The 21,462-nt window shown below is 39.2% G+C and overlaps 1 protein-coding gene across 9 annotated transcripts in view; it reads left to right on the top strand.

Annotated features, from left to right (window-relative positions):
• APBB2 (amyloid beta precursor protein binding family B member 2) overlaps window positions 1–21,462 on the top strand; it is a 252,123-nt gene that overhangs the window by 182,237 nt on the left and 48,424 nt on the right. For all 9 annotated transcript variants that reach the window (XM_075194986.1, XM_075194977.1, XM_075194960.1 and 6 more), the window contains 2 exons: window positions 2,222–2,368; window positions 7,045–7,172. In XM_075194986.1, the coding sequence (XP_075051087.1) occupies window positions 2,222–2,368; window positions 7,045–7,172 (275 nt within the window). The remainder of the gene's footprint in view (window positions 1–2,221; window positions 2,369–7,044; window positions 7,173–21,462) is intronic.

Genomic DNA, 21,462 nt, shown 5'->3' with positions numbered 1-21,462 from the left:
TGTAAAACTAATAATTAGAATTAAGCAATTCTAATGTTCCCACTAGTTTAACTTTATTTTCCTTTACAATTCCAATAAAGCAAAATAACAAAAAATATTTACTATATATGTACCAGTAAGTACACAGTATGTGCATTGTTCAGAAAATATATCTATTTTACTATAAGCATATTTCAGTTCTCTATGTGTCAGTAATACAGTATGCTTGCTGTAAGACTAATACTGCTCCCAGTTCAGACGGCTGATATCACTATACACCTTATTGACTATACATCTATCTGTAAATAAAAGTTTTGCATTTAGTGACTAACAGTCTCACCAGCAGGTAACTGAACCTGCCCGCTGATTCCTGGCAGCCAGCCTGGTGCTGCTTCCTATTTCAGCTGTAATATTTGCAGTTGAAAGTATTCAGAACGTGAGTTTTACTTTCCCTAATAGCTTAGAGCAAAAAAAGCAGAGAGGCAAAAAATAAAAGTGTTGGTAAAATATGTAACTACCTGCGCTGTGATTGGATTTATATTTTCAGTTTAGTGCCTGTAAAGTAGTCAGGTTATCTGTAGACATGCCACTTGTATTATGTACAGTATTATAGCACATTATATCATGTGTCCTTAACTACCTCATTAGGAGGCCTGTATATTAAAAAACAGCCATAGCAATGATTGTTTTATAACCGCTTATTATCGCAGCAATAAAAATATCACTGCAATTTATCAATAAAATCCTGTGAAGGTAGCTGTACTCACACTCATCCGTTGTCGCCGACAGTGGGGCATATATGGTTCATAGTTGCTTTTATTACCTCCCCATCATTATTGTGGAAAACAAAACGAAAGTTAATAAAGTAAAAATTAATAAATCTGTATATTATGTATAAATGTGTATCTGTGCAGTGTATGTTTGTGCTAGTGTGTGTTTTGTGTCTGTTCTGTCTGTTTGGGTGATAGTGTGCTACTAGATTATGTCTGTGTTTTCTTTTTTATTTTATTTTTTGTAACCTAACATTTGTGCACTGTAAGGAGTAATGTTTCTCTACAGTAAATGATTATGGATGTTAGAAGTCACCTCAGACTTCCATGGGCTGTGTAAAATGTTTATATAGTCATTGAAGCTCCCTAGTGAAATCTAATTGTCTAGAGCAGAGGTTACATTACCAGATATATAATTTGGGGCGTAGTGTTAAAACAGAATAGTTTCAGATCTTATACTAGGCTTAACCTTTTAGGTTTGTGTTAATGTTAATTTTAAGGTTTACGTGTGAGATTTGTGACTTAGGTTAATGTAAGGGGTGTGTAGAAATTAGGTTAGGACTATTATATTAAGGTAGTTACATGTTATAACCATACTTGCCTACTGTGAGGGATCTCCCTGAAGAGGGGTGTGGTGGGAGAGTGGAAGGGGGCGGGGCAAATTGCATCATTCTGGCCCCACATTCGCAACAAATTTTGATGCGTGGGCAGGGCCAAAATGAAGCGATTCACCATGAATCCCGTCAATGAGGACCGTCGTGGACAGGATGCAGGAGACTTACCTGCCCTCCTGGAAGACAAACCCGGAATTCGGAGTCTCCCAGACATTCCGGGAGAGGAGGCAAATACAGTTATAACATTTCTTCTGTTTCCTTGGGAATGCTTGGCTTGTGTTAGCTTTATAATTAGCCAATTATCTTCTGTATAATGAGGTATTTGGTTTCCTTTATTGACAATGCAGTGTTGATTAGAAGAGATGTGTAAAGTAGGTGTTAGGTCTGTGGGGTGTAGGCTGAACTACAGCTAGTATGCTCTCTTACTGCAGTGTCTTTATTGATATAATGTACAGTATATGGGTATGAACTTTCATTTATACACAACCTCTCTATAACATGTAAATATTACTTTCACTGATATAACAAAAGAAACCCTAGTTTCCTCCCACAACATGCCAGCAAGCGGACAGTAACACTACATATATAGATAGTCTTATAATATGTATATTAATGGCATGTGTGTGTAATATACCCGCTTATGTCTGCTCTGTACACTCTTAGAGACAGACTGGAAATAACTGTGACATTTACCTGTCCGTGATAATGTGCATATTCTGAATTGTCATTACACCACAATTATATATATATATATATATATATATATATATATATATATATATATATATATATATGGAGCGCACACTGTCGTGCTGGTTACCTACCGTATATGTGATGTGCGTTGTGTATTTTCCATAGTGCTTTGCTGTGCGCTCTTTGGGCTGGGTGGAAATGGCGGAAGAGGATTTGGCTCCAGGGAAAAGCAGTGTTGCTGTGAACAACTGTATCAGACAACTGTCGTACAGCAAGAATGACATCAGAGACACAGTTGGCATCTGGGGAGAGGTAGGTACACTCTGTTCTACTCACTGACATCCATGGCGGTGACTGTAATGAGCGAATAATGTCTTTACAACTATAATCATCCTGTGCTAGTGTTCATGGTATAACTTATCTACATCTAGGCTTGACAAATATATTTCTAGTTAGTTTAGCAGCAGGTATTGTGCAGAAATACAACATTACTGTAACAAGAAGACCGAGATGTTATGTCCGCCATTTTGCTGCCTAAGACAAGCAGTGGTCATATTGCTGTTAGCTGGTTAAGACACAGATGATAATGTTGTAAAAATAAAGCCCCTATTTGTCATTAAAGTCGCCCTATAAGCTGCACACAGTGGATGAATCCATTTAGAGGGCTGAATTAATATTCATGGTAATGTAGCTGCTAGGAAACGATACCTGATGAATATTAGTCAGTGAGTGCCTCAGTCATGTCACTGTTTTGTTTAATGTCCATCAACGTCAACAGTGCTGCACAGTTTGCTAGTTTTAGCTTTGCAGAATGCACTGTGTGCGTTGCTTCATTCATACACAGGAGTTGGGCAGTGATGTCACAGTAGCTCAAATGACTGCATTCTCAGCTCTTCAGCTTGTTGCAATTTTGAATAATAGACTGTTCTAAAGATTTAGGAGGAGCTTCCACTGTCTGAAGTAGAGTGGGCCGTAATACAGTAGAAGTCTAGTTAACACTGAGCAAAGTATTTCATCTTCATGGTTCATATCTGATTAATTACATTTTAAAGTTTAGTGCTTTTTAAGAAGTTTTTAAAAAGAAAAAAAAATACATTTATCAAAAGATGAGGATGCACATCTTTTCATTGTCTAATTTGTTTTCCTACACGTGGAATGACGGCTTTACTTTAGAGATCAGCAGTTTAATAGTAAAGTGTTCCAAACTGAAGAGGTGTGAGCCATTAACTTGATGGTCTCTGCTCACATGCGGTCACTATAGTTTAACGTGTTTACTGTTTGTCATTCATGTTTCTGAAATGTTTTGATCAAAAATCTCTGTGGCTCTTTCCAGTTAACTCCGATTGCGCTCATTTAAATATGAGGCGTGCAAAATCACCATTTTGTGCGTTATCTCTGTGCAAATATTACAGTCCGTATATGTTATATCTGTAATGTATCACCTTGTTATAGATGCTGATGCTATGTACTAAGCTCCCCTGCAGTGCATTATGTAAACCAGACATGTCGTTATGAAATATGTATTACCTGCCACAGGCGGATATCTCTGAGTATCTCACTAATGAGATTTCAGATCAAGGAGAGGCAATGCACAGTTTATACCACACATCTAGGTCATTTACTAAAAGTTACTACTTTATGGCTGGATGTCAGTTATGATTATGTAAAAAAATAATCTGGAAGTAATACAACTGTAAAAAAAATATATACTGCGATTGTTGCCTATTATACACATCTTAATTATTTTATTTAGCATTGTCATTGAGATTTGTGTATGAACACCAGAAGTACATTTTTAAAATAGATGTTAATGAAGTAAAAATAAATATATTGTCAGGGAAGTCACTATGTTAGGGAATGTAAACGTTTATTAGCAACTGAAATAAATAAATATGTATTAATAGAATTAATTCAGTAGTTATACTATGTAATAGTGCTATATGTGTGTGTAACATAGACAAAGGGCTAGATTTACTAAACTGCGGGTTTGAAACAGTGGAGATGTTGCCTATAGCAACCAATCTAAGACTTCTCCCGCACCGCTCCCCTCCATTGGAACAAGCTCCCTTGCTCCATCAGAACTTGCCCTAATCTGTCCTCTTTCAAACGAACATTAAAAACCCACCTTTTCCTAAAAGCCTTCCAGTCTCATGCCTAAACTCCCCACCGGTCGGCTACCTCTCTTTCTCATCCCTTCTTCCCTTCTCCCCCTTCCTCGACTCCGTCTCCGTTTCTCCCGTCTCTCCGTCTCATCCATGTGTCTGTCTGCCTTCCCCTCCCTTTAGATTGCACGCTCCTTTGAGCAGGGCTCTCCTACCTCCTGTTTCCATCACTTTTAACTGCACTCTCCAGCTACTCAGCTCACCTCCTCTCGGTCCCTCTGCCCTCTGTCTCCTCTCGCTTCTCTCCGCTCCCCTCAGTGACTCTCAACCTGTCATCCGTGCCCACCCTCTTGGGCCATAATTACCTGCCTGTACTGACTTTTCCCCTCCCTCCCTCTTTTTTTTGCTGTGACTGAGCCCCCAGAGTTATAGTGCTTACTGTTACTTGTACTGTGCTGTTTCACCTTGTACTGTGCCATTGTTTGTCCTTGTACAGCGCTACAGATACTTTGTGGCGCCCTATAAATTAAAATTAATAATTATAATAATAATAATAATTCTAGTTATCATTTATTTGGCACATTCTACAAGATGACAGCTAGAATCTGATTGGTTGCTATAGGCAACATCTCCACTTTTTCAATCCCGCAGTTTAGGAAATATACCTCCCAAGAGTGCATTACCTCAGTAAATTCTGTCCAATCCCGCTGCTGCTAATGCATGACATTTGTACCAATCACTGTTATGACATGTGATGGCTCTTCACAGAGACCTCTGCTCTACCAAATTTTGAGTATTGCTATAGTATATTCAATTAGTACTTACAGTATACTTTATTTAATGCAAACAAAGTTATTCTTCTAATAAAGAAAAAACTGAAGTGTTTAAAGTGTTAAGGATGATGAAAGTCCAGAGGACTCCTAAATCACTTCCTGAATATTTACTTCTATACTCTGTTCTACAATTCCAGTGATTAAAATACCTTTTTATAATTGCTATTATTTTTTTCAATATCCACCTACCCCAGTGTTATTCTGCCCTCCACCATGTAGGTCCCAAAAACCATGAACACTCAGCAAAATAGACACATGATGCAGCAGAATGTCTTTTGTGCTGCCGGATCACAATTTTGTCAGTTAATCATATTGGGTCTTACAGGGAGCAAAGCAAAAAAAAAAAAAAGAGAGTAACTTTTCACCTTGGCAAAACCATGTTGCATTGGAGTGGGAGGTAAATTTAAAACGTGGGAACAGATTTATAGTTGAGGTAGAGCATGTCCTAGATCAACTTTAGATTTCCTTCTTTTTTTTTTTTTCCTTATCTATCTTAATGACTCAGGCCAATTGTTTTTAAAACAGATCCATGCTGATTGCTTGTTGAGGAAGGTGATACCATTTCATGTCAGATCTTATCAATCTTGTCCTTGAAGTAACAAGCAGGATCCTGGGCACTGACAGTAGTCGGAGAGTTTGGGTGGGATGGTTCAGAAGATATTTAAATGTGTTAAAAAGATGTTTGGTGTTAGAAGTCTGAGTAGAGGTGAGCAGTTGGAAGTATTTTTGTTGTACAGTGCCCATAGCATTTCTATAGGAATGGTAGAAGTATATGTGAGGAAATCATTAGAGGTACGAAATTAACGCCAGTGACGTTCTGCTTTCCGGAAAAGTTTTTGAAGATTTTGCGTTACTTTAGTGTGCCATGGCTGACATCAAAGTCCACGTGAAGTATGGAGCCATTTGATCAATGGCTGTTGGTAGGGTTTGGTGAAATGTGATGCTGCCCGATCAGGGGAGGAAAATGTAGAGATTGGGGAAAGAAGGTGTTTGAGAGAGGTGGAAAGCTCTTGAAAATGAATAGAGTTAAGATTTCTGTTGGTATGAGAAGGCTTGGTAGAGTTTGACAGCAGAGTTAAAGTACTGGGTGGCATGTAGCTGATAAGGTGATGATCCGAGAGGGGGAAAGGAGTGCTAAGGAAATCAAAAATGGGGATGTTGAAATCCCCCAGGATGATGGTGGGGATGTCGGAAGATAAGAAGGGAGGGAGCCATGCAGAGAAATCTTCAAGAAATTATTGGTGCAGTCCAGGTGGGGGGGGGGGGGGGAGGATAAATCACAGCAACATGCATAGAGAATTGATTCAAAATCTGAATAGCATGTACTTCAAAAGATGTGAGTGTGAGTGATGGGGAATTTAGTATACCTGAGAATGTGCACTGTGGGGAGAGAAATAGTCCAATCCCACCTCCTTCTCTGCCTCCAGGTCTGGGGGTGTGGGTGAAGTGGAGGCCACCATGTGAAAGGGCTGCAGGTGAGGCAGTGTCTGATTGCGTGAGCCATGTTTCTGTAATTGCCAGAAGGTTGAGGTTATTTGAGAGAAAGAGGTTATGTATGGAGGTAAGTTTGTGACAAACAGAGCGTACATTCTAAAGCTGTTCAGAAGAGACGGGAGAGAGGTGATGTGTTTGAGATTGTAAATAACCGGACCTGTGCACATGTGGCAACAGACCCAGTCATTTGCCTGTTTGGTAGAACAATAGGCACTAATTATGTGTTGCCAGAAAAAAAAGACCCGCACAGAAAGATAGATGCCCTTCTAGCATGGAACTAACATATGCTGTATATACAATTATACAATCAGATACAGAGTAATAATGTCTGTTAATATATATTTCCCAATTTTTCCATCTATCTGTAAGTCCGCTCTCTTTAGCATTGTTCTGTATAGAGTGCACTGGACATATTACAAGCAGAACGTCTTCCAGCACTGGTTATATTTGAAGTTATCTATGATAATAAATTGCATTTTCTTGAAATGATTCTATATTTGTTTGATCGTCTGGAATCTATTACTTCCACTCATTTGATTATTACTGTTTCTCATTACAGGGCAAAGATATGTACCTTATTTTGGAGAATGACATGCTAAATCTAGTAGACCCCATGGACCACTCCCTCCTGCATTCACAGCCCATCGTGAGCATCCGAGTGTGGGGAGTGGGTCGGGATAATGGGCGGTGAGTGCACAAACTTTACTGCAACTTCAGCTGGTGGTGAATGTTTATTATGTGACTCCGCAGTATTACTGAATTACAGCGCGCGTTACTCCTGGGAGTAGATCATCTCAGAAATAGATTTCCAGCTTATAAAGTAAGGATATTACCATATCCAAGAGGTAAACCATTCAAACATAGCTGACACAGCTGAAGACATTCCTACTGCCTGGAGGATATATATTTATATGTGTTTAGTATTGGTGTCTGTGAGGAGTTATAGGTGGCTCATCATCTCCGTAATGCATTTCTTATACAGCCGGTCAGCAAAGAGTGATACTAAAATACAGGTGTAAACGCTTTATTTCTGTGATTAAGGATAACTTAAAGGTAAAATTCCAAATCATGTTGATGGTTAATGCTTGTGTGTGTGTTTGTGGTAGTGTGTGTGTTAGATCATTTAGATTGTAAGCTCCACTGCGACAGGGACTGATTAAACGTTTTCTGTAAATATGTTGGTGCTATGTATATAAAGGTTAGTAGTTATAATAATAATGATGATAATAGACAACTAAAGACAACTAGCAAATGCATCCTTTCCATGCAAATAAAGTTTTTAATACCCTGTCAAATGGTTGTAAAAGAGAATGTTCAGACACGTTTGTTATTGATTAGTATCTTGTACTGTTGTCATGTGTACCTTCTATCCACAAGAGGAGGTAAGTACCTGTGCAGGGTGGCTGTGTATTAGTGTACATAACAGCACCCAGCAATCAGACACTTATAGGCACGTATATGTCTGTCACTGGCTTTTTTTTGGATTTCTCCTGCGTTGGTCCCAAAAGACTGCCGCTTTCATCTCTCCTTGTGCTGTCATTGGGAATAAAGGTCCTCTGGTAGTTGTTGCGGTGTTGTCTGTGAAACGTCTTACATCTTCTCTGTCAGAAGCAATGCAGATCTCAGACTGGCTGTCCCAGCTTCTACATTATATTCCTGAGTGCTTTATTCTCTTGTTATATAAGAGCCTCTGTCTTGCCTTACTTGTCCATGCCTGAAGAAGAGCTTTGACTGTGTTCATTTATTTCAGTATTAGAATATTGTAAAACTTGAAAATAAATATGTAACGTAAACCCCATAATTCAAATATTCAAACTGAATAGGACAATAAGATATTGTCAGTATATCATGTTAGCCTTTGTATCCAGAGATAAGTACATTTTTACTTATTTTTTTATTTGTATCTTCTACCTTACCACTGGCAGTTCATTCATATAGGAGGAAGGAGACAGACTAATCAAGCGTTCTATTCATTATAAATTACATCGGTAGAGTTAGAGGAATTAAAAGGTTATTACAAAGGATTAGTTAAGGATCTGACACATCATTATTTTTAGTTTAAATAAGTAAAATAAGAGGTTCTGTCTCGGCCAAAAGATTATACATTAAACAGATATCAGATAAAAAATATATAAAAATGGTGGATTGCGCTTCATATTGGAATCACACAATGTTCCAAGGGGTAAATCTGAAAAAAAAATATATGTATAGGAGTATTCAGCGCTGCTGATTGTAATCACATGGATACACCAGAATACAAACTTGTGAATCCCATCTTATAGAGAATAAATATAAAATTAATAAACACTACTAGTGATAATCACATGCGCTAAATAGATATATGTGAAGAGTGGAAAGCTGCGCTCTTCACAGCTACTGCTATTACCTCTTACAAGAGCAACACCAATGTTCCTAAATGGCAATTTAAATATATAGTGATAGGAATCTCCTACACTGTTGAGTATATTCACATATATATATATAACTTCAAGTGTCAGATGATAATAAACCAATATAACAAATGAAATGTGAATAAAAAAGAGAATACTTAAATTCAACTGGTGAGAAAATCCACGTGTCTCACTTTGATGATCACTTCTTCCTCATAGGTGTACAGTGAAACATGACATGTAAAAAGAAATATAGTGCAACAGCATTTGAGATAATACTAATAGTTCATTATTATAGGGAATCCCATCAGGGGCGGGCTGGCAAATTTCAGCCCGGGGGGGGGGGGCGCTCAGGCGGCCGCATCACATGACACGCGGCACGGCCGTATCGCGTGTCATGCGTTGCGGCCGCCTATGCGCCGCTGGTAATATGCACCGCTTGCATCCACGGGTGGTGGAGGGACTTTGGGCGGCCGGCCCAAACAGTGGTTAGGCTGAGTCCCCCGGCCCAGCCCGCCCCTGAATCCCATTGATTCTTTTAAACAATAAATGGGAGTTCATATAGTAAGTTCCACTGTGCTCCCTCTCCTTTGTGGTTCCACTTACTAGACAATAGATATATATTAATTTTATATTTATTCTCTATAAGATGGGATTCACAAGTTTGTGTTCTGGTGTATCCATGTGATTACAATCAGCAGCGCTGAATACTCCTATACATATATTTTTTATTAAACAGATATCAGACAACATATAAATAAATGCATATACAATGACTTTGTGCTGCAGCTGTAACGTTTGGGCAGGTGTAAACATATAAAGAGAGTTTCTGTGACATTATCGTAAAGTAAGAAGTCTGTCAGCTTTTAACACATTGGGAACGATTTATTGACGGGCAAAATACCCTATTTATGGGGAATACGGGGTATTTTTGAGCAGAGTTTGACCGATACACAATGCTATGTATAAAGTCAGTTCCTTCGTTGTCGACCTTTTAGGCTACTTGTGTGCTGATTTACAATAAATCTTTGTGTCATTTCCTTATACTAGGTAGAGTTATACATTTATATCTCAGGACAGATCATTGCTCAGGTATGTTTCCATTCCCAAACCTAGACCACCTGTTTTCCGGCCTGCCAGGACATATATGACGATGGATTATAGTACTCCAGCTTCTGTTATCTCTCAGATAAATGTTTGCAGGAAAGCCATAAGAGGATGCAGTATAGTCCACATCTCTGGCACCCATAGTGTGTGATCTATTTCCACGTGTTCAGCAGAAGGCTAAGAATAAAAGTGATACAGGAATGTGTCTGTAGAGAGCATATTGTAATGAAACAGCTCACACCCTTTGGAATGTGAATGTTACATAGCACAGGACCAGTCAGATGCATTCTCTTACATCTAGGATTGTCACCATGTCATGTACAGCACTGTTCTGTTCAACAGTTATGTTTCATGTTATCTAGGTTATACATAAACTGAATGTATTGGTGTTGTCTTGGTTACCTTTGTTTGTGGTCTGGCTGAGAGCTGTGATATTATTTCATTATAGCCTATTTGTGTAATACAGGTATACTGCACATGATATAAAAATATTAGACAGCGATGGAGTGTGTGTTTTATCCTGTGCTTGAGTTACCAGTACCACAGTTATAACTTCTTCTGCATGTACAGTAATAACATCGTGGACTTGTGATCAGTGCAGCAGACACAATGTATGACGTGGAGAAGGATGTGCTGAGATAAATGTGAGTGGTAAAATCCACAGTGATATTATTATCTGCACATTATTTCATGCCACCTCCAGTCCCAGATTTACACAAATATAATATGCTCAGGTTTAAAGTCCATCTAAAACAATGTATTACTTCCATGTTATAAGGATATAACACTTGTATTAATAACGTATTTATAATTGCTTCTATTTATGTTATAGAGAAGTAACATGAGGTGGGCATTGGGCTGTGCACCGTAGTGATGTAGTAATAATGTAATCCTAGACCTGTACAAGCGATGAACCAAATCTTCAAAGTGTTCTGCAGAATTCGCCTCACTCCATATTTGGGGGCGGAATTCCTATATCATTTTTGTTCCCCCCAGGACTTCACCTTTCTAATCCTCCAACCACACAGTTGGATACATTATGAATTGTCAGTCATTGTGCCAGGTCAACGATTCTTGTTAAATAGGCTTCCCCATGCAATGGAGTCTTACTGCTGGCGATAGGAGTGTTATTGCCGAATGGAATATTTTGTTGTTTTTACCAGCATTAGGGCTTTCTGATAGCTGAGACAAAGATGAAGTATTAGCCTATCTGACAGGAGGAAAATAGATACTAGGGGGTAAATTTATCAAACTGTGAGTTTCCAGCGGATTTGAAAAATGGAGATGTTGCCTATAGCAGCCAATCAGATTCTAGTTATCATTTTGTTGAAAGTACTAAATAAATGATAACTAGAATCTGATTGGTTGCTTTAGGCAACATCTCCACTTTTCAAATCCACCAGAAACTCACAGCTTGATAAATTTAGCCCCCAGGGCAGAGGATAGCCAAACCCAAGCCATCCAAACATTTCAAAACACACATCCCAAGAAATTAATATTGCACCTTTTCCTAATGTGGTTATCTGTAATTAGGTGAAATCCAGATAGGCAACTCGGCTTTTGTGAGCAAGTCATTTGCAGGTGAAATAATTAATTTCCGCTGATAAGAGTGATGTAAATTAGAAGCCTTTTAGTGGCAAATTACTTCTCTTTGTGCATTGAGTTAGGATTTAGAAGATAAAAGCTTCCTTAGCAACATCAGATAAAATGATTTTCTAAGTCATGCTGTAATGAAAGATTGATGGCACACAGAGAGCCCCTGATGAAAGTTTAATTTTGTCATGTGACTCTTAGCTTACCCACTGAAGAGGCACCTTCTGAAGTCAGAGATGATTCCACTAGATATCGCATGATCTTCTCATGACCTCCACAGCTAATTTCTACTTTGTAAGCTGATTAAAAGCTGGAATAAAGTAGCCTGAGGTTTTGTGGCATGACCTGTGAGAATAATTTTCATTTTAATAAACCATCCTCTGCAACATTTAAAACGTACCTTGTGCAGAAGCCGTCCGTCATATGGAATTCTTCCTAATGATTCAGTGCTGACAACTGATGCTTTCATCTACTTTAGGAACCGTTTTATCTGAGTAAGAATTACAAGACCCAATCAGCCAGGCAGCTGCTGCATTTTACAAGCCGACTAAACCTAAATTGAAAGTGACTACCATATGATGTGGTATGGAAGCGTCGCATCTAATGGGCCACTTCCAGTGACTTGACATGGAGCACGATTGACTTTTAATACAAGTTGTTGCTGACCTTATTTCCTCTGATGCATGTACCCAGAAATCTGTGTTTTTATTCACTAAATATAACATGGGACTTGATAGAATACTATATAGTGCTGCCGAATATGTTGGATCTTTATAAATAAATCAATAATACTGTGTATATTGACCCATTTGTGGTGTAAACATTTCATAGTGATTTTATTTACTTTTTGCTACTGATCCCGTCATGTTAGTCTTTGTTTATACAGTATGACTTAGCATGACGTCAGCGCCTTCTATGGGTATACTTTGTTGGAGCATATGTAAGCGCTCATCACGGTACAGTGTCCTGGATTGTAAAGAGGTATGTTTCCAGTATTCATCATTTCTTCTTTCTATGGGCTACACTCAAGTACAATTCAGCTCTGCCTGACCAACAAACAGTGCAGACCCCCTTCTGACAAGGATTGCAGAGCTCCCCATCTGATGTCCATTGTAAAATGCCCAGTGACTGTCCCCTAATGTTCCTTGTTTCTTATATCCAGTGAGGAGGATACTTTCTGCACAGATCACATAACCCGATCAGATATCATCTGGGTCACTGTCACAGATACAGTGCGGGCAGAGAGTGTGATATTCCATACTGCCTGTAGGACACCCGCTCCACAATATCACACAGTCCCAATTTTCAGCTGAGGCTGTGAAGCGAACCACAGAGACCCGGGAAAAATGGATGGCGTGAAACACTGGCAATGCTGACCTCACATCAAGTAATTGTTAGAGTCAGCATTTTTATATATTGTGTATGCTAATATGGACAAGTGTAAACATGCCCTGCAGGTACTGTGCACGTGAACTATGGTTTATTACTTAAGGATTAACGTAACCATTAGGCCTCCAGAAAGCAAGTCTTTCTCCTTGTCATCAATGATTTTGGCTCCTGTGAGATGGAAATGAACAGACTTATGAATCCATACAATTATCTGAATAGTCATTTATTTATATATCAAAATGTCCAAATAGTCCTAAACCAAGATATCTGTCTCACAACTCTCTGTTGAATAACCCCAATTTGCCAGCATGATTGAGTTTGCTAGAAAGCCAAGGGATGATGTTCTAAATAAGGATCATCATCATCACCATCTATTTATATAGCGCCACTAATTCCGCAGCGCTGTACAGAGAACTCATTCACATCAGTCCCTGCCCCATTGGGGCTTACTGTCTAAATTCCCTAACACACAGACACAGACAGACTAGGGTCAATTTGTTAGCAGCCAATTAACCTACCAGTATGTTTTTGGAGTGTGGGAGGAAACCGGAGCACCCGGAGGAAACCCACGCAAACACGGGGAGAACATACAAACTCCTCACAGATAAGGCCATGGTCGGGAATTGAACTCATGACCCCAGTGCTGTAAGGCAGAAGTGCTAACCACTTAGTCACCATTATTTAATGTACCGTATTGTACAATGTATCTCTAGCTTATTTATGATTTTAGGAACGGGTACTTATTTTGATTTCTCTGCAGTGCTATTGTTGTTGTGTAAGAGAAATAAGTGTGGTGAGAGCACATTGGCAATGCCAGCATATCACTTATATGTAGCTCTTCCAGAGCCAGCAATCTTAATAGCAATCCACAGTCCTCAACATGATCGATCTCTACACAAAATGACTGCAATATAATGTAAATTGGGATATGCACTTGGAGAGCTACAGTAACCCTTGACATTGGATCGAATCATTTCATGAAGTTTATTGATTGAAGGACTCTTCTTTAAGCCTTCACGGTACATTGTGCTCCAAAGGTGATGTGGTCTGATAACTTGAGCAAAGTTGTTCCATAAACCTCCAGAACTGTCAATATTCCAGTAGTATTCTTTAAGGAGAGAAACCATCACTTATCAGTGTCCATTTATGAGATATCCACAGAGAACTTCTGACACAGTGCTGCATGTGACAATAAATAAATGATATAATCTGGGATTATTTCATATATAACGTAACACATTTTCTGTAACATTATGCATTCCAAAATATATAAAAATGCATTAGAATGCCTATAGCAGCAGAATATGTTTTAGCTAAATGAATATTTAAAATAGATGTTTGAGCTGTATGACTTATTTATTTTTTAATTGACTTTCTTGGGTTTGAGTGTCTTGTAGCTCAGAACATGAAAGTAGGTCAGACAGTGTTTTTCAGCAAAGGGAGTTATTTTAACCCATCAGCTGCTGTACTATATTCCCTTGTGTTCTTCTCTGTAGACCTGGGTTGCTCGAGTGATAGCGATTTATGTTAGAACCCTGAAAACATAATAGATACAGAACCTTCTGTATGTTTTTCATAACTATACGTTGCTAAACAGGGATTTAATAGCATTTTTTAGACCAATGCTAATGGGCATTCCTTTCCTAAAGGACTTATTGCATTTTCTAATAGACCAGATATATATACACAAGATAATGGTGGAACAAGATAATTGGGGGCCCAAATTCATCATCCTCATTATCAATTTATATGTCAGACGCCGTCCCTGCGCCTCCTCCTCGAGCAGGGACGGACGTCTGTCTTTAGAGCGCCCCGTTGCCAAGCAACGGGGACGCGTCTTCCGGCGACGTGGTGCGCAGGCGCGCCCGTCGCCATAGCAACGGGACGCGTTTTCAAGTTCCTGTCGGCGGTCAGAACAGCTGACCGCCGATCCTCTGCCCACCAATGAGGAGGCATCACTTCCTATTTAAAGTCTGCTCTGACACCATTAGGGTGCCAGAGCAACTGGTTTATCTAGTCTCCAGCGTTCCAGTATAGTGCTATCTTGTTTCCTGTGTTTGACCCGGCTTCCTGACCTCGCTTTCGGATTCTCCCTTTGTTCCATCCTGATATTCTGGTTTGACCTCGGCCTGCTGACCATTCTCTGTCTCCTGATTCGGTACCTCATCTGCCCGGTTGGTTCCTGACTCTGCCTGTTTGACTACGTGTTTCTCTATATCTCGCAAGTAGCTACCTGGGAGGGCCGCGACCTGCACGTCGTTGCCGCTAAGTCCAAACCTCCTTGCGGGGGTCCCTGGTGAACACCAGCGGCGTTTTAGACTCCGCGCCTCCTGGTGTAGTAGTGCCAATACTTGCAGGTACTAAGGTCACGTCTGTGACATTATATAGCGCCAGCAATTCCGCAGCGCTGTAAATAGAATATTTGTCCTTCACATCAGTCCCTGCCCCATTGGAGTTTCCAATCTAAATTCCCCAACACACAAACACTAGTGTTCATTTTGTCAGCAGCCAATTAACCTACCAGTATGTTTTTAGTGTGTGGGAGGAAACTGGAGCACCCAGAGGAAACCCATGTATACACGGGGAGAACATGCAAACTCCACATAAATCAGCCTCTGTTCTGGACTCAAACTCATGACCCCAACGCTGTGAAGTTGAGGACTATTTAGTTACTACCTGGTACCCTTGTAACTGTCCGCAGTCAGATAAGATTATGTAATGCTGTGTCTTTTCCATACAGAACACGTACATAGAAATAATTGGTACACGGGCTCAAATATTACAATAAAAATACTTACAATTATACATCTAAATGTTACAAGCAGTCCATGTAAAAGAGGCCTTCAGTACTTGTAAATCTATAAATCTAGCCACTATACATAAACTAAGTACATTTTTAGACATTTCAGAAATAATATGAGGGAATAGAGTAACTAGTAATCTGTCCAAGGACAAAAGAAACACTGTAAGAATCAAATTACTCTCAGGCACTGCAGGAAAAGTAGAACCCCAGGAAAATAGGTCAGCAGTTCACCTTGATTCCCTAGACTGATTTCCCTGTTCTTCCCCAGTGACTGCCGTGACCCTTCGATATAAATGTTTCTGCTTCACCTACCAATAATGCAATGCTGAAAATGAATAGGGTCGTTAATTATTTATTGACTGCATAGCTTGAGCAATTATGGCCACATGTTGTTTTAAGAGAGAGTCCAATAGATTTGTGACTCCAGATTTTTTAGCAAAGTAAAACGGTTTTAAATAATCAGCTAAATGTAAAGAAGATGCATTTATGGCGTCTTACCCAGCCAGACACCGTGCACAAGGTCTTATACTCACTTATACCCATTTTCAGATTTGTTTCCATGCATTGTACTAGTTTTAAATATCTTTATTCTCCTGACACTATCAAAAGTCATAATAGCCCGTACATGGCTTGCTGCTAATTCCCCTGACTTCCAAAAACGTGGAGCTCTTGTAAATGATGTTAGGGACCGTGAACGCTTCCTGTACAAGGTTATAGGTACCAGTCATAAGTATTATCAGTTATGGTTTCGCTGGTAGAACTCCAAGTATAACAGAGATTCTGTAGACCGGGATGTTTATGTGCCTCCTGACTTGTATAGCCACAGACTTCTCTTTCTGGGTCCCTGGATAGCACTGTCCTGGGCATCCACCTATTTATATGTTATCCTAAGGTATATTATCAAATGTGCAGAAATTATCTTTTATATGCTTTGGGTTTTTTTCAAAACATTTTTATTGAAGATGTCCAGACATCAATCATACAATATAGTTCGTTTCATACAGAAAAAGAAGCATTCAATTGTAAATACAATCAACACACAGGTACATAGATATTGTTACATTTTTTTATAGGTTCTACTTGAGGAGGTTTGACAATACCTCGCTACATATAATCCAGGATATGTATATCTGATATTAGTCTACTATAGGACTGTAGCATGAAGTAGGACATTACTATAATAGGATAACATTTGTGATGAGAACAAATATGTCACCCCCCCTCAATGAGAGGAGTGTTCGCATCATTGCAGTTTCCCCACTCCCAACCCTTCATCAGGGTGCGGAGGGACCAGAGGGAGAGGACAGGCCCGCCCCATCATCTCATACAAGAATTGGAGGGTCTCGAAGAAGTACCCTTGTTTCATACCACAGTATCTGGTGAAAGCATTCATAAAGTTGGTTTCGTAGTTGGGAGGGTAGGATATCAATATAACTTTCCCAAGTTATATGCTTTGTTAATGTATCCACTGACACAGCTATATATGTTTCAAATCTCTGTATTGCAACAACTGCTATTATGTCAGCCCTTTCATTAATAGTTGTTTATATACTGTAGTTAACCATTTACCTAACTTGTTACTATATTTTTAACCAGGATAACGAATATGTCAATTCATTGATTAGATTAGCAAATACTTGTTAGTATAACATATGTCAGGTTTATTTGTTTTTTTATTTGTTACAATTTTTATATGTGTTATAGAAATCTTCCAATAACAAAACACATAAATTGAAAAGAAAAAAAAAACAACGGTATTACAAACCACAAACTGAATACTAGTGGGTACGATGCCTAACTCTTACCATACATCTGGCAACCAGGACCGCCCTTATCGAATATGAGCACAATTGTTGATCCCGGCCCACCGCTCCTTGAGTGGTCAGCTCAAAATGAATAATTTTATATCTCAACTTTTAATTATGAAAATTCAAGTTCAAGACAATAATTTTATTATGTTTTGGGGTGGGTAAAGCAAAAAATGGTAGGTTGGAACTCAATTATTTTATTATGTTTTAATTTATATAGTGCCATTAATTATGCACTGCAGTACAAAGAATATCAAAAGTTTCTTTATAATGTAATGTAATACAACAGCCCCCCTGAGGTCATGGACCCCCCCATCCCCAACATGTATCCACCCTGTGTCTCCCTGTAGGAGGCCGCGGTTAAGAGATTGTTCCATTACCTAACTGGCATTTAAACATTTCACCATCACTGACATATAACCTAGTGCTGTACATTGAATGGTTCATGATACAAATACATTTGACACAATGACAAGAAATAGGAAATAACGTTGGCCCGGCCCAGATGAGCTTACAATCTAAGACTTTAAGGGGCAGATTCAATTAGCTTCCGGGATTGTGGCTATGTGCAGCCGCCCCCTTTCCGCTACACCACAGATTTCCCTTCGCACCCCAGAGGGTTGTAAAGGGAAATCTGCGATGTGGTGGTGCCGTAATTACACTTTATGCATTGCCGCGATCCCAGAAGCTAATTGAATATGCCACATAGTATTCCAGTTAAAACAACCACATTCAGGGACATCCACATAACCTGTGATTAACGACTGCTTGAGAGGTATTATATTATTCTCATAATTTCAATGGTTCAGTAACTATAATTGAGACTATCTCTGCCTTAGGTGCCATTGTTGTCCGTTACTGAAACTAGTGTGTGTAACTTACACATTTTGTTCAGAAAATGAAGTTTTGGAGTCTTGAATTTATTATTGTTTATGTGACAATGGTGTTTTATATGTGTAGAACACACACTTCAGCCTTATCCTTTATGTCCATGCATATAGACATGCTCCAGCTGAGCATAGAGTAGATGTGTAGCATGGTGGTGAGATCAGTCAGTCTGAGTTCCTTATGAAGACTGTTCACAGCTCCACAGACTTAGCAGGCGGAAGCCGTCTGTCATTATTTTTTTCTGCAAAAAATCGTTCATTTTATAATAAAATTGAGCCTTTAAAAATAACACCAGCTGTGCATTACCAAGCAGATCACATTGGCACAGAGCTGATGCCAATCGTGTGGTTCTATATGGACTGGATTTTTCATAATTTTCCTTTTACATTGATGGTCTGAAGAATATATCTCCAAGGTCAGAATGCGACCTTTGGGCTTCACCAGCTGCCAGTAACTCTGTCTGTTGAATCTCTAAGTAAGAGAATACTTTAACAAGTGTTATTTAAGTGCAGATAAAATATTGTTATACCTAGAATAGGGTACAGAGTTTACAATAATAGAGTTTATCGACGCCTGATAAGTTGGTAGCCATACACCTGTATATCTCATATTACCCTTTATAACTCTTTATTGATGACATGAAATGTGATGATAAAGGGAAAAACCGAGTGGGTTATCAATTAACATAGGTTCAAATGATTTACTTTTATTAGTCTACCTTGCCCTAAACCGATCAAAGCTAACTGTTTATTATGGTTTTCTACGGATAACTGTGTATATTATATATATATATATATATATATATATCTCGCTCCCAACACCTTCATAGTCATCAATATGCCCCTGGATAAAGGGAATCATTCGTTTTTAAATACAGTAATGAATTTCTATTTAATATATGTGTCAATACCTTTACACATTACTCTGAGTTTCTAACCAGCACCAGTGTCAGAATGGCCCATCCACCAGTGTTTCTGCAAGGGAGTAATTGTGGATTTAAAAAAAGATATTTAATACATAGGATGCATGTAGGCCTGGGGTCTAGTAACAGCCTGGTCCAGGGACCTCTGCCTGTGAAATGCTGGAAAATCAATTGTAGTTGTGAATCTTTAATTTTTAGAACTTGAGTGCAAAGTGAATTGGAATAAATGGTATTAAGGAAGCTATGCCTATCACTGTGAGCCACTGACACTATTTTAGGTTTTGCCCTAGAAAGTAACTACAGTTACGTGCCCATGGTACAGCAGCATCCACCATCCACCAATCAGTGCAGGTGATTTTACACAAAAAGGTGCCAGTTATAGAACCTACTTTTTTCAGGCGGGGTTTACATACCTGAGCTACCGTCTCTCTGTTTTTACATACTGTATAACAAGGTTAAAAGGGGTTCTAAGTGGTTAATGCTTTGTAACTAAGGAAAAGGGACATCGGAGTATATAAGGCTTGTCCACCCAGGCACTTTTATCCAGTCTCTCCCGTTCCATCTTTGAGAGGTGAACAGAGGGGAGACGGATGCACATATAGACATCTTGGATCTCTATGTATAACAGACTGGCAGCTCTTAATAAAGCAGATAATGGGATATGGACAGCAGAAAGGCGGGTGCCTAGTGTTCAACATTGCAGTGTTGGATGGAGATATGAGAGCAAGTGTGTTCCATTACCGATTTTAACTGCCGTGTCCTATTAGTGTGCTCCATCATGTCATGTAAAAGATATCAAAGGAGGAACGCGCACGGTATTGTCACAGAGTGAAATCAGAGTTTAGGAATGTAGCGTATTGTTTATTAGTGGATGAGTAAATAACATTTAAAGTGCAAGTCATTGGGGTCATCCACTTTTCACAAAATACATGAAGTTGAAACTTATAAGGTTTTTATATAAAGTAAACATCAGAAACTCAACTGATTCTTATCTGCATTTTTCATTTATACATAATAGAGAAATTAGTCAGTAATCACTTTTGTCACTAGCCCCTGTAGTGTTCTAAAGCGAACGCCACACATGATTCTTAAATTAGTAATGTGTGGGCAATAAGTATTTTCCTAGTCTGTTGGCAGCTGAGTGTCTTAAATACTTAATTGCAATATGGTCCTGTAAAATCCACGTTGTTATAAATGTTAATTTTATATATTGGGCAGGAAATCGCACTATTACGGGAACACTTTCTTGCTATTTCACATACATTTTATTTTTAAACCCTAAGGATTGGGTTATACATAGACTGAATCCTAGCATACTTTCACATGCAAATCTAACAACTCTTCATAAGACATTTCTGTAGCGAACAGGAAAAATGTTTTAAAAAACAAAACACATTTTATATAATTTAATGCTACTTGTTAACTATATGGGCACTTACATGACCTGTGCAGCGACGATCTGTTCACCCAGGCCTGGAGCAGCAAGTGGTAATAATCTACCAACTGTTGGTTGGGCACCCGGCCTCCCAGCTGGCTTAAGAAACGTATAAGTGGATCTCTTAAGTCTATCCTCAATGCTGCTGCCCCCCTCATTTTTCTCTCCCGCCACTCTGTCTCTGCAGTCTCCCTCCAACAGTCACTACATTGGCTCCCCATATCCTACAGAATTAAATTTAAACTCCTCACCCTCACCTTTAAAGTTCTTAGTCAATCTTCCCCTCCCTACATCTCCAATCTCATCTCTACCTACACTCCTACCCGCCCCCTCCACTCTGCCTGTGACCGCCGCCTCACTACTTCACTGATCACCTCTTCCCACTCTCGTCTTCAGGACTTTGCCCGGGCTGCTCCCCAGCTGTGGAACGATCTTCCACGTTCCAACAGGTTAGCATCTACTATCAAAGGCTTCAAGTGTGCCCTTAAGACTCATTTCTTTATTCAAGTCTATCAGTCCTCCACCTAACTACCTTGTCCCGGCTCTCTCCCCCAGTTAGTACCTCCCCCTTCCCTTTAGGATGTAAGCTCTCATGAGCATGGCCCTCTTTACTTGTGTGCCCCTTCTACTATTCCATCACCC

Source organism: Mixophyes fleayi, chromosome 1 (assembly GCF_038048845.1).
Source record: "Mixophyes fleayi isolate aMixFle1 chromosome 1, aMixFle1.hap1, whole genome shotgun sequence".
NCBI lineage: Eukaryota > Metazoa > Chordata > Amphibia > Anura > Limnodynastidae > Mixophyes > Mixophyes fleayi.
This window is presented reverse-complemented; position numbering and strand designations above follow the sequence as displayed.